Source organism: Nerophis lumbriciformis, linkage group LG16 (assembly GCF_033978685.3).
Source record: "Nerophis lumbriciformis linkage group LG16, RoL_Nlum_v2.1, whole genome shotgun sequence".
NCBI classification, from domain to species: Eukaryota; Metazoa; Chordata; class Actinopteri; order Syngnathiformes; family Syngnathidae; genus Nerophis; species Nerophis lumbriciformis.
Genome location: NC_084563.2, coordinates 45,608,193 through 45,625,158, shown reverse-complemented (window position 1 = coordinate 45,625,158; position 16,966 = coordinate 45,608,193). Strand labels below are relative to the sequence as shown.

At 41.0% G+C, this 16,966-nt stretch overlaps 1 protein-coding gene across 2 annotated transcripts in view; it reads left to right on the top strand.

Annotated features, from left to right (window-relative positions):
• glra3 (glycine receptor, alpha 3) overlaps positions 1-3,050 on the top strand; it is a 140,584-nt gene extending 137,534 nt beyond the window's left edge. For both annotated transcript variants that reach the window (XM_061977241.2, XM_061977240.2), the window contains one exon: positions 2,352-3,050. In XM_061977241.2, coding sequence (XP_061833225.1) covers positions 2,352-2,681 — 330 coding nt within the window. In that variant the 3' untranslated portion in view covers positions 2,682-3,050. The remainder of the gene's footprint in view (positions 1-2,351) is intronic.
• Positions 3,051-16,966: the final 13,916 nt, after the last annotated feature.

Sequence of the window (16,966 nt, the reverse complement as noted above, 5' to 3'; positions counted from 1 at the left end):
GCCGAGCGCATATGATTATGTCAAGATAATGACACTAGCATTTACTTCATTTAAGAATATTTTTCAACATATTGAGCAAAAGGTCTCTTTTTTTGCACTTATTAGTGAGAATATACTTATTTTAAGGTATTTTTAGCTTCATTGAGGTTAGCTAATTTTACTTCTTTTGACAAGCCGAATTTTCTTGTTCTATTGGCAGATAATTTTGCTTAATTCAAATAAAATACCCCTCATTTTTTGCAGTGTAGACATGGTGTTCCTGGGATTAAAGGCCTCACCTTTTCTCCTCCAAACATATTGCTGGGTATTGTGGCCAAAAATCTCCATTTTTGTTTCATCTGACCACAGAACTTTCCTCCAGAAGGTCTTATCTTTGTCCATGTGATGTCAAAAGCGCCTTATTGCAGGTAAACTTGCCAAGGGACATGTAAGCAAATATTAACATTGCTGTATGTATACTTTTGACCCAGCACATTTGCCATACTTGCCAACCCTCCCGGATTTTCCGGGTGACTCCAGAAATTCAGGGCCTCTCCCGAAAACCTCCCGGGACAAATTTTCTCCGGAAAATCTCCCGAAATTCAGGCGGAGCTGGAAGCCACGCCCCCTCCAGCTCCATGCGGACCTGAGTGACGTCAGGTGCGCAACACCACGTAAATCGTTGGCCAACCAAAAAGTAACCCCAGTACGCTATAGCCAACATTCACCAGGAGATGGCAACAGACAAACATAGATCACTCTTTTACATTCCTCCCCTTTTAGAAATGTATAGAAGTTACTCAAAATAAATAAACAACCCAACCAAAAAATGCAGCAGCTCAATTAAAAAACTGTACTTAAGCCATATTCTTTTTTTTTTCTTTTTTTTAGTACTGAACTCTTAACCCTCATTTGTAAAAAAATAACATGCTTATTATACAAACAGTATTTGTACACCTTTAACACAGATTTTTATACTGTCTTCAGAGATTCAGTTTTTTTGGTGGTGTCATGACTTGGACTATGGCTTGGTTTGTTCTCCCGGGGTGCAAGTGAATTGGACCAGATGTGGCGTGAAGGTGAATACATGATTTATTTAAACACTATAACTACAAAAAAATACAAACGAAAAGCGCGCACAGTGGCGGAGAAACGACTTGGCTATGAAAACAAATACTTGCACAAAGGCAGAAACTATGAACAACAAAAAACACTAACTGTGGCTTAATAAACAAAAAGTTACTTGGCATGGAACCGGCATGAAAAAAGAGCAGCAAGGGTCATAAGGGTGTGGAGAGTGTCCATCCATTTTCTACCGCTTATTCCCTTTGGGGTCGCGGGGGCGCTGGAGCCTATCTCAGCTACAATCGGGCGGAAGGCGGGGTACACCCTGGTGCAGAAGCATAAATGCGGGATGTCGTCCGAACGACAAACTGAAAACAATGAACTTAAATACTATAGACATGATTAACGAAAACAGGTGCGTGACTCAAAACGTGAAACAGGCGTGTGATGTGACAGGTGAAAACTAATGGTTGCTATGGTGACAAAACAAAAGTGCACAAAAAAATCCAAAAACCAAACCGAACATGACCAAAACAAAAACATGATCACACAGACATGACAGGTGGTACTCGAAACCTTTCTGGGTACCTGCGAAAGGGTGCTCAGCATGGTTAGAAAAATAGTGACAGAGAATAGAACAAGGATGGACAATTCAACCCTTAACTCAACAATGAGTAGATGAGTATTATGTGTGTGTATATGTGTAAATGAATGAACACTGAAATTCAAGTATTTATTTTATATATATATATATATATATATATATATAATAAAATAAATATAATAAAATAAATATATATATATAGCTAGGATTCACTGAAAGTCAAGTATTTATTATATATATATATATATATATATATATATATATATATATATATGAAATACTTGACTTGGTGAATTCTAGCTGTAAATACACTCCTACCCTCTTACCCCCACCCCCCACCTCCCGAAATCGGAGGTCTCAAGGTTGGCAAGTATGACATTTGCTCACATTTTCAGTAGACCCATAATAAATTCATAAAAGAAGCAAACTTCATGAATGTTTTTTTGTGACCAACAAGTATGTGCTCCAATCACAAAAAAATAAGAGTTGTAGAAATGATTGGAAACTCAAGACAGCCATGACATGATGTTCTTTACAAGTGTATGTCAACTTTTGACCAGGACTTGATATTTGTGTCATTCAACATAATTATAGAACATAAATCAATTTATACAATACTTCTTGACACAAACTAAAGATCTTAAGAACAAGCTGTAATAAGCTTGGCCATTATGCTAATAAGACCCCCTGCTGTGTCCAACAGGAAGGGGAAGTACAGGAGAGCAGGCTGACCTCCGCGGCGGCGGCTGTGACCTCCACTCCCAGCAACAGCAAGGACTCCAAGGCCAGCACTAACAATACCGTCACTGTGCTGAACACTTCGGGAGCTACCGCAAACGCCACTCAAAACCCCCCAGGAGTGGCTTCCCGTGGAGGGGGGAAAAGCACAGAGGAAATGAGAAAGTTATTCATCGACCGAGCCAAAAAGATTGACACGGTATCAAGGGCCGGTTTCCCCCTGGCCTTCCTCTTTTTCAACATATTCTACTGGGTTCTTTATAAAATCCTTCGCCATGAAGATGTACATAAGTAATGGAGCATTTGACACTGTATACAGTAAGCACGCACACACACATACTGGTTATCATTTGGAATGGGGACCACACTTTCGACCAAAAATGAGGTAAAATGGCCACTGCCCAATTAGCTCATACACGTCTTTAAAGGCCTACTGAAATGCCATTTTCTTATTTAAACTGGGATAGCAGGTCCATTCTATGTGTCATACTTGATCATTTCGCGATATTGCCATATTTTTGCTGAAAGGATTTAGTAGAGAACATCGACGATAAAGTTCGCAACTTTTGGTCGCTGATAAAAAAAGCCTTGCCTTTACCGGAAGTATAAGATGCGCGTGACGTCACAGGTTGTGGAGCTCCTCACATCCGCACATTGTTTACAATCATGGCCACCAGCAGCGAGAGCGATTCGGACCGAAAAAGCGACGATTTCCCCATTAATTTGAGCGAGGACGAAAGATTTGTGGATAAGGAAAGTGAGAGTGAAGGACTAGAGGGCAGTGGGAGCGATTCAGATAGGGAAGATGCTGTGAGAGGCGGGTGGGACCTGATATTCAGCTGGGAATGACTAAAACAGTAAATAAACACAAGACATATATATACTCTATTAGCCACAACACAACCGGGCTTATATTTAATATGCCACAAATTAATCCCGCATAACAAACACCTCCATATAACCCGCCAATACAACTCAAACACCTGCACAACACACTCAATCCCACAGCCCAAAGTACCGTTCACCTCCCCAAAGTTCATACAGCACATATATTTCCCCAAAGTCCCCAAAGTTACGTACGTGACATGCACATAGCGGCACGCACGTACGGGCAAGCGATCAAATGTTTGGAAGCGTACTCACGGTACCGCGTCTGCGTATCCAACTCAAAGTCCTCCTGGTAAGAGTCTCTGTTGTCCCAGTTCTCCACAGGCCAATGGTAAATAAAGCTTGACTGTCATCTTCCGGGAATGTAAACAATGAAACACCGGCTGTGTTTGTGTTGCTGCAGTCGGCCGCAATACACCGCTTCCCACCTACAGCTTTCTTCTTTGCTGTCTCCATTGTTCATTGAACAAATTGTAAAAGATTCACCAACACAGATGTCCAGAATACTGTGGAATTTTGAGATGAAAACAGACGACTTAATAGCTGGCCACCATGCTGTCCCAAAATGTCCTCCACAATCCGTGACGTCACGCGCTGGCGTCATCATACCGAGACGTTTTCAGCAGGATATTTTTCGCGAAATTTAAAATTTCACTTTATTAGTTAACCCGTGTGTTGCAATGTTAAGATTTCATCATTGATATATAAACTATCAGACTATGTGGTCGGTAGTAGTGGCTTTCAGTAGGCCTTTAAAAATCACTTAATCATTTAAAAAGGTTTCCCTTAAGGGGACCTGTTTTTTTTGTCCCCATACCATCAGAGGTCCCCTAAAGGTGACTGTGTAAACAGAGCGATGTCCCCATTAAGTAAGCATTGCCAGAACACACACACACACACACACACACACACCTTTGTACTGCAGCTCCTTTCCACTCTTTCCAATAACTTGTGATTTTTCACCTCACAATGCTAAGTCCCAGTCCATCTAGACCAGGGATGTCAAACGTACGGCCCGAGGGCCGGATCAGGCCCGCGAACAGGTTTTTTCCGGCCCGCGGGATGACTTTGCTAAGCATAAAAATTAACCTTAAAGTTTTGAATGAAAGAAACTGCTGTTCTAAATGTGTCCACTAGATGTCGCAATAAATAATAATGATAATGATTTGTAACGTACGTTACATTTGTTAAAATCTCAAAGTGCTACAAAGTATAAAAATATCGACGTAATCCTAGTAGTATCGACGAGATACGCTCCTGTAGTTGGTATCATTACAGTGGATGTCAGGTATAGATCCACCAATGGCGTTTGTTTACATTTTGATGCTGGTGAGCTACGGTGTGTAGTGAAGCTGATACTTGTTAGAAACTTACATTATTTGTCGCCCTGGTGACGAGGAAAAAAAAAGGTAAAATAATAAAAATAAAAAGTTAGAATATATAAATTAAAATAGAAATAAAAAAACATGAAAAACACTAGCAATAGCAATTTTTGTGTCTTTGTAGATGATGCTACATATTTACATACAGTATAACTCGGTTGATAGAGCAACCGTGCCAGCAACTTGAGGGTTCCAGGTTCGATCCCCGCTTCCGCCATCCTAGTCACTGCCATTGTGTCCTTGGGCAAAGTTAACTTAAGTTAAAGTACCAATGATGTGGTGAAATGTGTCCTCTGCATTTGACCCGTCCCCTTGTTCACCCCCTGGGAGGTGAGGGGAGCAGTGAGCAGCAGCAGTGCCACGCCCGGGGAATAATTTTTGGTGATTTAATCCCAAATTCCAACCTTTGATGCTGAGTGCCAAGCAGGGAGGTAATAGGTCCCATTTTTATAGTCTTTGGTATGACTCGGCCGGGGTTTAAACTCACAACCTACCCATCTCAGGGCGGACACTCTAACCACTAGGCCACTGACTAGAGTGGCCTAGTGGTTAGACACTTTACCCACCTGCTCCCAGTGCCATACCCACACTGGTTTAAATGTAACTTAGATATTGGGTTTCACTATGTAAAAGCGCTTTGAGTCACTAGAGAAAAGCGCTATATAAATATAATTCACTACAAAATATGAACCACATGTTAGTGCACTAGTCGAGGGAAATGAGCAAACTACGTCCTTTAATTTGATTTTGATATTTTTTTTTATCTTTATGGATTGAAAATTAATAACAATTTATTCAGAAAGTATAAATTATGACAAATACAGATAGAACAGTGACGTGCGGTGAGGTTGATGGCTGGTGAGGCACTGACTTCATCACAGTCACATTTACAAACATATGAACCCTAAAGAGTATCTTATTCACCATTTGATTGGCAGCAGTTAACGGGTTATGTTTAAAAGCTCATACCAGCATTCTTCCCTGCTTGGCACTCAGCATCAAGGCTTGGAATTGGGGGTTAAATCACCAAAAATGATTCTCGGGCGCGGCGCCGCTGCTGCCCACTGCTCCCCTCACCTCCCAGGGGGTGAACAAGGGGATGGGTCAAATGCAGACGACAAATTTCATTACACCTAGTGTGTGTGTGACAATCATTGCTACTTTAACTTAACTTTAACTTTACACATACAAACTGTAGCACACAAAAAAGCACATTTAATTAAAAAAAACGTTATTATGGTCTTACCTTTACTTAGAAATGAAGTCCACAACTAAAGCCCTCACTTAAACTTTCCACGTGCAAGATTGAATCTATTTAAAAAAGTGTAACCGAGGGTTTATAAATGTGGCCTATACTGTATGAAACTACAAAATAACGAACACGGAGGCTCCAGTTTACACGAGGACCACTTTATTTACCTTCTTTCAAAAACTTCCGCTCCACTCCGTGTCACATCACTTCCGCTCTTGGTGCCTTCAAAATAAGAGCTCAAGGCATATACTGTATAACAGCGCATAACAGGAACTTAACATCACAAAGAGGAAAGCCCATGAAAATAGGTTACAAAAGTTATTTAATAAGAAGCCAAAAAGTGCAAAAGCAATAATGTTCGTGTTGGAGGAGTTGTGAATTAGATACACCTGCAGTCTGCAGGTGTACCTAATGTTGTGGCCCTGCAGTCATTCACAACTCCTCCAACACGAACATTATTGTTTTTGCACTTTTTGGCTTCTTATGAAATAACTTTTTTAAATAGATTCAATCTTGCACGTGGAAAGTTTAAGTGTGGGCTTTAGTTGATATAACAATTCTACGGCGGGGGTGCAGGAGGCGGGGTTACTGGAGCCTCAGCCAGTGCGTCTTTTGCAGCCGTTTTATGATCGCTCAGCACAAGAAATACGTTACACACATACAGTTGTTGACAAAATACACTGTACATTATATACCTCAGCTAACTAAACTATGGAAGTGTATAATATAATTCATATAGCAATACGGTCTCACTGCACAGCAGGCCAGCAGTTAGCCGAGTCCGGAATCCATGTTGAGGCACTGAGTGACGTGCCTCAACTGGCTGCTGTTCACCGCACCGTCTCTTCTCAGTATTTGAACGGCAAATGTGAAAATTCAGCGATTTTGAATAAAAATAATCTAAAACTGGTGAAGTTAAATGGAAAATAACTTTATAGTATAATCACTGGATACATATAACAATTTAATTTTTTTTTTTCTTTTTACATTTTTTTTCTTTCCATGATGGCAGGTGAGGCACCGCCTCACCTGCCTCTAGTGACTGCACGTCACTGAGATAGAATACTATTAGATAGATGTCGCAATAGCAATTCTTTGTAGATTATGCTACATATATAACGAATAAAATAAACCATGATGTTAGTGCAAAAATTATCAAACTACATACGTAAATAACAACCTGTAATTTGATTTTGATATTATTTTTTTTATCTTGATTGAAAATGAACACCAATGAGTTGACTGATGAAAATTATCACATAATTTATTCAGAAAGTATAAATAACGACAAATAAATATAGAATACTATTAACCGCAACATGTAAGTGTAAAAAAAACCCAACAACATTATGATTTGTAAATTTTCAGAATGTGCTTGTTTAATTCTTAAACAAAAAAAAACTATCTGAAGTTGTCTTTATTTTTAAGTTACCGTGTCGTGATTTTACCAGTCCGGGCCCATTTGGGAGTGGATTTTTCATCCATGTGGCCCCCCCATCTAAAATGAGTTGACACCCCTGATCTAGATCATTCTCATTGGGATACATGTAAAGTTAAAAAAAAACAACAACACACACACAGATATAAAATAGCCATGAATTAGAGTAGTTAGTGCAACACTCGTGTAGAGTTAGGTGAGATTCAGTATGATGCAATAATGTTTTGGTAACCTAAGCCTGGTTTACACTACAGATACAATTAAGTGCCTTTTTTAGTTCCATCAACACCTGAAACCTAAAATTGGGCAGTGCCAAAATAGAAGTGAGGCTTAGCTGTTATTACCCATTGTTTTCTGTGTAGTAACCCATGAACCCTTAGAGGTTGTGCTAAGTTTATGTTTAAGTTTGGTGTTTTAACTTAGTATTTTCCAGGTTATAGAGAGCACCGGTATTTAAGCCGCACCCACCAAATTTTAGAAGAAGTAAATATGTTTACATATATTAGCCGCAGGTAAATACTGGTACAAAATATGTTTATTTTCGCACCTTAATAGTTTTGAAACGGCAGTAAAACGACTGATCAAACAAAACAGAAGCCGTCGTCATGCAGGAAGCCAAAAAGCTTAACGGACTCAACAACTCCACGGTGACGTTTCGAATTTCCGAAATTGAAACAATACAAAAGGAATGTCATTGTAAGTTAAAAGTACTAACACATGCACTTGAAAGCGTGTTAGCATATTGGCTAATGCTAACGACGCTAGCTTGATTACGTTACGATAGCGTACAGATATGCATGAAAACACTCCTACAGACATCACACATGGGTTTAGTGACTATGAAATATATTGAAAAAAACATACAAAGCTTGCTTGGAGTGATAAATGAAGAATCCTTTTGAGCAGAAACGTTATGGACGGTTATACTTCCGGTTCAAGGAACGAAACAGCACCTGCAGTGGTCGAACTCGTCCAAAAAAATCATACACCTTTTTAGTGTCTCTCTCGGTGTAATATGAAAATGTTTTGTTGAATACAAAACATAAAAGAATCCATAAATTAGCGGCCCTGTTTTACAAGCCTTAGGATTCAAAGCGGAGGAAAAAAAGTAGCTGCTTATAATCCGGAAAATGCGGTAATATTTTTTATGAGTCAGTCGGTTGTGTACATACCATTAGAGGGGAACTGCACTTTTTTTTTTTAAATCTGCCTGTCACTCACAATCTAATTCATGATTAGGGCTGCAACTAACAACTAGTTTGATAATCGATTAATCTGTCGATTATTACTTCGATTAATCGATTAATAATCGGATAAAAGAGACAAACTACATTTCTATCCTTTCCAGTATTTTATTGGGGGGAAAAACAGCATACTGACACCATACTTATTTTGATTATTGTTTCTCAGCTGTTTGTACATGTTGCAGTTTATTAATAAAGGTTTATAAAAATAGAAAAAAATAAATAAAAAAAGTAGCCTCTGCGCATGCGCATAGCATAGATCCAACGATGACTAAATTAATCGCCAACTATTTTTATAATCGATTTAATCGATTAGTTGTTGCAGCCCTATTCATGATGGTATGTAATATTTACGTATTTTGCTCATAAATTTCACAAACGCATCACGACGTTCGCTATTTCCTTCGACAACATCACTGATGACTGCTCATTGCAGACATCGTGAGAACCCACTAACATAATAAAACATCACTTACTGTACAATGTCTGCTTTCATGAGGATGCCGACTGATAGAATGTTGATATATTCCCGTTTTTAGATGAAGAATTACTCTTGACCTCGCGAGGAAAATTGTCTTTTCAGGTCTTTTTCGACATTTCTGGGTCTAAGTTGACTGTACCAACTTCTCCGTTTATGTCCTCATCATTTTAATATCCAGGTAAGAGGCATTATTTGTAATCTGGAATAAACTTTCACAAGCTTAGGGGTGAGAAAGCAGTTCCCCTCTCTCTGATCAATGCGTTTCTAATTGTAGGTCCTTATCATTAGCGCTTATAATAAAAATAATAATAATATCGCTAATAGTTAGTTAATATTCAAGTCACAAATTGTAAATTGAATATTGTTGGCACTTTTTTGGATGGTTACTTAATGGGTTTTATGGTCGAAATAGTCCAAATAGTTGCAATGACGTAATTGCTCCCACTGGCTCCAATGTAAGCAGACTTGTATTTACATTTATGTACAAGTTAAAATGGATTTTTAAAATAAGTATTGCTGCCTCTCATAAGAATTGTGAATCATGGACATGAATTGGAAATTCCCCCACCAAAAAACTGATTGACTTGAATTGATTTGATATATTTGCCTGCCCAGCCATGGAATGTGACAAAACATAACAAAGTAATGTATAGTAACTGGAAATTTAAAGAAATGTACCTCCACCTTATTGCAAGTAAGACTGCTCTGTTATTTTCTCACACCACTACAAAGAACCGCTGTCATTTCTAAACCAAAAACTAAGCGGGGCTAAACATCAGTGTTGTTGGACGGTAATAGTAATCAAACAAATGTTTTATTTACAATTTATTCTTCCTTATTTTCTCGTTAAAAATACATGATTTTACAGGGGCTACTCCAAGGAACTTCAAACTTCCACTGCCTCTTACTAGAGGTCGAGATGCTGGGACCATAATAGCTGAATAGAAAAGCATTTTGTCAATTACAAATCTTTAACCAACACATTTTACACAGAATATTAGGCTATTTTCAGGAAAAAGTATGTCATGCCTGCATACAATATCACAACAAATCCATCCATACATCCGTCTTCTTCCGCTTATCCAAGGTCGGGTCGCGGGGGCAGCAGCCTAAGCAGGGAAGCCCAGACTTCCCTCTCCCCAGCCACTTCGTCCAGCTCTTCCTGTGGGACCCCGAGGTGTTCCCAGGCCAGCCGGGAGACATAGTCTTCCCAACGTGTCCTGGGTCTTCCCCGCGGCTTCTTACCGGTCGGACGTGCCCTAAACACCTCCCTATCGAGGCGTTCGGGTGGCATCCTGACCAGATGCCCGAACTACCTCATCTGGCTCCTCTCGATGTGGAGGAGCAGCGGCTTTACTTTGAGCTCCCCCCGGATGGCAGAGCTTCTCACCCTATCTCTAAGGGAGAGCCCCGCCACCCGGCCGCTTGTACCCGTGATCTTGTCCTTTCGGTCATAACCCAAAGCTCATGACCATAGGTGAGGATGGGAACGTAGATCGACCGGTAAATCGAGAGCTTTGCCTTCCGGCTCAGCTCCTTCTTCACCACAACGGATCGATACAGCGTCCGCATTACTGAAGACGCCACACCGATCCGCCTGTCGATCTCACGATCCACTCTTCCCTCACTCGTGAACAAGACTCCGAGGTACTTGAACTCCTCCACTTGGGGCAAGATCTCCTCCCCAACCCGGAGATGGCACTCCACCCTTTTCCGGGCGAGAACCATGGACTTGGAGGTGATGATTCTCATCCCAGTCGCTTCACACTCGGCTGCGAACCGATCCAGTGAGAGCTGAAGATCCTGGCCAGATGAAGCCATCAGGACCACATCATCTGCAAATAGCAGAGACCTAATCCTCCAGCCACCAAACCAGATCCCCTCAACGCCTTGACTGCGCCTAGAAATTCTGTCCATAAAAGTTATGAACAGAATCTGTGACAAAGGGCAGCCTTGGCGGAGTCCAACCCTCACTGGAAACGTGTCCGACTTACTGCCGGCAATGCGGACCAAGCTCTGGCACTGAGCATACAGGGAGCGGACTGCCACAATCAGACAGTCCGATACCCCATACTCTCTGAGCACTCCCCACAGGACTTCCCGAGGGACACGGTCGAATGCCTTCTCCAAGTCCACAAAACACATGTAGACTGGTTGGGCAAACTCCCATGCACCCTCAAGGACCCTGCCAAGAGTATAGAGCTGGTCCACAGTTCCACGACCAGGACGAAAACCACACTGTTCCTCCTGAATCCGAGGTTCGACTATCCGGCGTAGCCTCCTCTCCAGTACACCTGAATAGACCTTACCGGGAAGGCTGAGGAGTGTGATCCCACGATAGTTAGAACACACCCTCCGGTTCCCCTTCTTAAAGAGAGGAACCACCACCCCGGTCTGCCAATCCAGAGGTACCGCCCCCGATGTCCACGCGATGCTGCAGAGTCTTGTCAACCAAGACAGCCCCACAGCATCCAGAGCCTTAAGGAACTCCGGGCGGATCTCATCTACCCCTGGGGCCTTGCCACCGAGGAGCTTTTTAGCAACCTCAGCCCCAGAAATAGGAGAGCCCACCACAGATTCCCCAGGCACTGCTTCCTCATAGGAAGACGTGTTGGTGGGATTGAGGAGATCTTCGAAGTATTCCCTCCACCGATCCACAACATCCGCAGTCGAGGTCAGCAGAACACCATCCTCGCCATACACGGTGTTGATAGTGCACTGCTTCCCCTTCCTGAGGCGGCGGATGGTGGTCCAGAATTGCTTCGAAGCCGTCCGGAAGTCGTTTTCCATGGCATCACAACAAATGGCAATTATATAGTTATTGTCAGTACTATCAGAAAACAAAGACTAAAACGAACTACAACCAACACTAGCAATGGCTATACTGGTGAAAATAAGTAGAGCCTGCTTAGCAGCCCAGTGTACGCCCAAAACTAAAGAGGAGACATTTTACCAAGGTACGCCTATAGGCTACTGTTTCAAACCTTTCAGATTGCCATATAACTTGGTACATGTAGTCCATAATATGCATACGTTTCACATTGCCATGATTATAGATAATGTTGGAACCCATTTCCTCAGTGTATCAGCATATTGAGAAGGAAATAGGCACTGACACTACCGATATATCCACATAGGTTTTATTTGTCAAAAATATATTTTGCCCTGTCAGTTCGATTAAACATCGACACACATATATAATATATAGGCATATATTTCCCCTGTATGTCAAGCATTTGTTGCATAAACATACTGGCTTTGTTAGACAAGGTCATAGACTGTATTGGACAATATAGTTTACATACCAAATGTCCATTTCCATTTATTATAAGTAATAAGAAAACGTAAATGCCTGACTTACCTATCAAGGAGGAAATTAGAAAGTTTGGCGTCATATGAAAAAATATTCTCCGCCTTCAATCGTCTTCGTCCTTCAAAGGCATCCCTGATACAAATCCTTGTTTTGTTCCTGGCTATGTCATGAATAAGTTGAAAATCGTAATGCCTTTTAGGTTTATTAAGGTCTGACATGTTTAGTAACTTTACCAGTGGCAGTAGTCAGACGAAGGTGGTGGTGCGTAACTGGCAACCTGGATGTGACACACTCACGGACTTTCTAATTGGTTAAAACGGTAGAGGGCGGGACATCGAAATGAAAACTATAAGATTTCGGGGCTGTAAATCAAATTTTGAAAGGAGCATATCCCGGCTGAACTACTGTTATCAGTTATAGAGTTATTGGAAAAGAATGTCTTTTGACATATCATGGCCATTTAATGACTTGACATAAAGTTATTACATATGGCTCCTTTAAAACATTCAACACTATACTGCCCTCTGGAGGTTATAGTGGGTAGTGCATCCCCCCCCCCCTCCCAATTTGTCAGGTTTCATTAGTCGGGTAAATTGCGATAAATGGGGCCAAATGAATCCCGTTCCTACTCTAGTAATAAAAAAAATAGACTACTATGCTCAACCAAAATATGCACAATATCGTGTACAATAAAGGCCTCTTTCTCTCAAATATTGTTGACAAATCAGTCGAAATCTGTGTTATTGAGCTCAATAGCTAAATAGTTGTTCAATACAGTAGCATCGCTAACCCAACAAAAGGAGTCCTCCCAGTAGCTCCACGCACTCGGCAGATGACTTTATGAATTTCTTTAATAAGAAAATTTTGATAACGCGTCCCAGCTACAACTGGGTTCTGTTAACACAGATATGAAGTACATACGACGGATATTGCCCTCCAAAATAGTCTCTCTTTTTGATGAAATAACATTAGAGGAAACTCTGTGACGTGTAAATGGGATAAAACAAACATGTTGACTTGACCCACTTGCTGGGAAACTTATCAAGGAGCTCTTTGTAATATTAGGACCATAAGTGCTAAATATTATAAACGTATCACTTTCCTCTGGCACTGTTCCCCTAGCATTAAAAAAAGCGGCTATTCATCCTCTGCTCAAAAGACGTAACCTCGATCCTGACCTCATGGTAAACTACCGGCCGGTGTCCCACCTTCCCTTTATCTCGAAAATTCTCAAAAAAAATGTGACCTCGGAGTATGTTAAGGTAACGTGTGGAGTTCTATAGGGTTCGGTTCCTGGCCCTGTGTTAGCTTTCACAGTTATGCTGATGGCACCCAACTCTACATGCCCCTAAAGCTGACCAACATGCTAGATTGTAGTCGCCTGGAGGCGTGTCTTAATGAAATTAAACAATGGATGGCCACTCCAACATGTGCAGTCTTATCACTCAGCACATTGCCACAGATGTCAGGATTGCTGAGGTAGCTTGCAATTGTCCCGCAGGAATGTCCAATTTCTCTTCCGTAAGCCGTCCAAAGGTGTTTCAGTGTCAAGACTTGGTCCTTGGGTTTTGTTTTTCCGGAAGGCAATGGAAAGTTGGCTCGGGCGAGACGGGAATGTGAGTACATGATTTATTAAACACTATCAAAAAAGAACAAACGAAAGGCGCACACAAGAAAAACTTGGCTAATGAAAACAAAAGACTTGCACAAAGGCAAAAGACTATGAACAAAAAACAAAAACTTACTTGGCATGGAACTGTGAACATGGCATGAAGAAGAGTGATCATAAAGAGTGATGTTGCCAGAAAGACAGCCTGGCAACTCGAAGCTTAAATAATAGTGACATGATTAGTGAAAACAGGTGCGTGACTCAAAGCGTGAAACAGGTGCGTGACGTGACAGGTGAAAACTAATGGTTGCTATGGTGACAAAACAAGAGAGTGAAACCAGGGACTAAAACAAAACAAAAACATGATCAACACAGACATGACATTCAGAGAATTAGGTACGACTCCACCAGTCCAGCATCTTCACCCAGAAGATAGTCTGAGACCAGCCACCCGGACAGCTGCTCCAACAATCGGTTTGAATAACCAAACCTTCAGAAACAGTCTCTTAAAAGCTTATCTGAACGTTCATCCTTGTCAGGCTCTCGATCTGAACGCAGTTAGTTATCCGAATCGACTTGAGTAGGCAAATGCTTACGTTCGATGGCACTTTGGAAAGGTGTTCTCTTCGCGGAAGCATCCTGGTTTTTACCGTGCAAGGCAGAAGGCCAACCTGCCTGATCAATTTTCAATTTGGTGATGATGGGAAGGCGTAGGTTTGTGTTTTATTGATGGAATTTTCAATGCATAGAATTGAAAGCCCGTTGTTGTGCCGTTCATCCACGACCATCAAATCAAACCTACTCAGTGGCCTAGTGGTTAGTGTCCGCCCTGACGTCGGTAGGTCGTGAGTTCAAACCCCGGCCCAGTCATACTATAAAAATGGGACCCGTTACCTCCCTGCTTGGCACTTAGCATCAAGGGTTGGAATTGGGGGTTAAATCACCAAAAATTATTCCAGGCCACTGCTGCTCACTGCTCCCCTCACCTCCCAGGGGGTGAACAAGAGGATTGGTCAAATGCAGAGGACAAATTTCACCACACCTAGTGTGTTTGTGACAATCATTGGCACTTTAACTTTAATGCTCAATGGGTGACTTGTCCGGTGAGTATGCTGGCCATGCAAGAACTGGGATGTTTTCAGCTTCCAGGAATTGTGTAGGGATCCTCGCAACATGCCGTGAGATACAGTCTGGTGTGCCGTGGGAGATTATCTAATTTCACATATTTGGGTTGAAAACATTTTTTGCAAACCAGTAATTTTAGTCTGCAAATGGTGTGTTGTTGTTGAGTGTCGGTGCTGTCTAGAGCTCGGCAGAGTAACCGTGTAATACTCTTCCATATCAGTAGGTGGCAGCCGGTAGCTAATTGCTTTGTAAAGGCAGGTAAAAAGGTGTCTTATGCTTAAACCAAAAATAAACAAAAGGTGAGTGCCGCTAAGAAAAGGCATTGGAGCTTAGGGAAGGCTATGCAGAACAAAAGTAAAACTGAACTGGCTACAAAGTAAACAAAAACAGAATGCTGGACGACAGCAAAGACTTACTGTGGAGCAAAGACAATGTACATCCGAACAAGACATGACAATCAACAATGTCCCCACAAAGAAGGATAAAAACAACTGAAATATTCTTGATTACTAAAACAAAGTAGATGCGGGAAATATAAGACATGAAACTGCTACAGGAAAATACCAAAAAAAGAGAAAAAGCCACCAAAATAGGAGCGCAAGACAAGAACTAAAACACTACACACAGGAAAACAGCAAAAAACTCCAAATAAGTCAGGGCGTGATGTGACAGGTGGTGACAGTACACCTACTTTGAGACAAGAGCTATAGTGATGCATGGTTTGTTATGGTTTAAATTAATATCCAACAATTGCGACTTTTTACTGTCAACTGAGTTTATGATTTCTGCTGGTGGTGTGCCTCGGGATTTTTTCAACGCAAAAAATGTGCCTTGGCTCAAAAAAGGTTGAAAAACCCATCATGCTGTTTATTCATCATTTTGATATGCCACACCAGTGAGGTGGGATGGATTATCTTGGCAAAGAAGAAATGCTCACTAACACAGATTTGTGAACAATATTCAAGAGGAATAAGTATTTTGTGCATATAGTAAAAGTTTTTGATCTTTGAGTTTAACTCATGAAAAATGGGAGCATCAACAAACGTGTTGCAATTATATTTTTGTTTCGTGTAAATTAAATGATCATTTTCAAATGTCACATTTTTAAGTTCACGGAAATTAACCCTCCTGTTTAAAAAAAAAAAAAGTAAAAAATGCACCTAATTTATTTCACATTATATGTGTATTAAATAGCCACAATTGGCTAATGTAATAATAATAATAATAATACATTTTATTTATAAGGCGCCTTTCTGGGCACTCAAGGACACCGTACAAAATCACAACAATAAAATCAAATTGGATTAAAAAAAACAACAACAAAGAGAAAAGAAAAGATGATTACAATGAATAAGCAGTCAGGAATAGATTTGTTTTGAGTCTTGATTTGAAGAGGGATATTGAATCTAAGTTGCGAAGGTCTGGTGGTAAAGAGTTCCAAAGATGTGGGGCAGAGCGGCTGAAAGCTCGGGGCACCTATGGTGGACACTTGAAATAAAGGGACAGTGAGATGTAAATATAAGGTGGGAGTTTAGCCTGCATGGAAAAGTCCAAAGGAAACATGCGCCAGCTTAAAGAACTACAAGCAAACAAGCGAGACAATGGCGTGTCAATAAAGGCAAAGTTTGCAAGGGTTTTTCTTTGTAGCCATTCCTGCCTTCAAGTTGTTACATAACCCAGAAACCACCCAGGTAGGCTTGTGCCATCATTGGTAATTGCACCGTTTATGTTATAGCAGAGGAAAAGCCAAAACAAAGACTTTAAGAGGTGCAAAATAGAACGTTCAGCCAAGGAGACAATTATAATCAGGGGCAGAGGACTAAGTCATTCTTTTTACCACAATTCCTG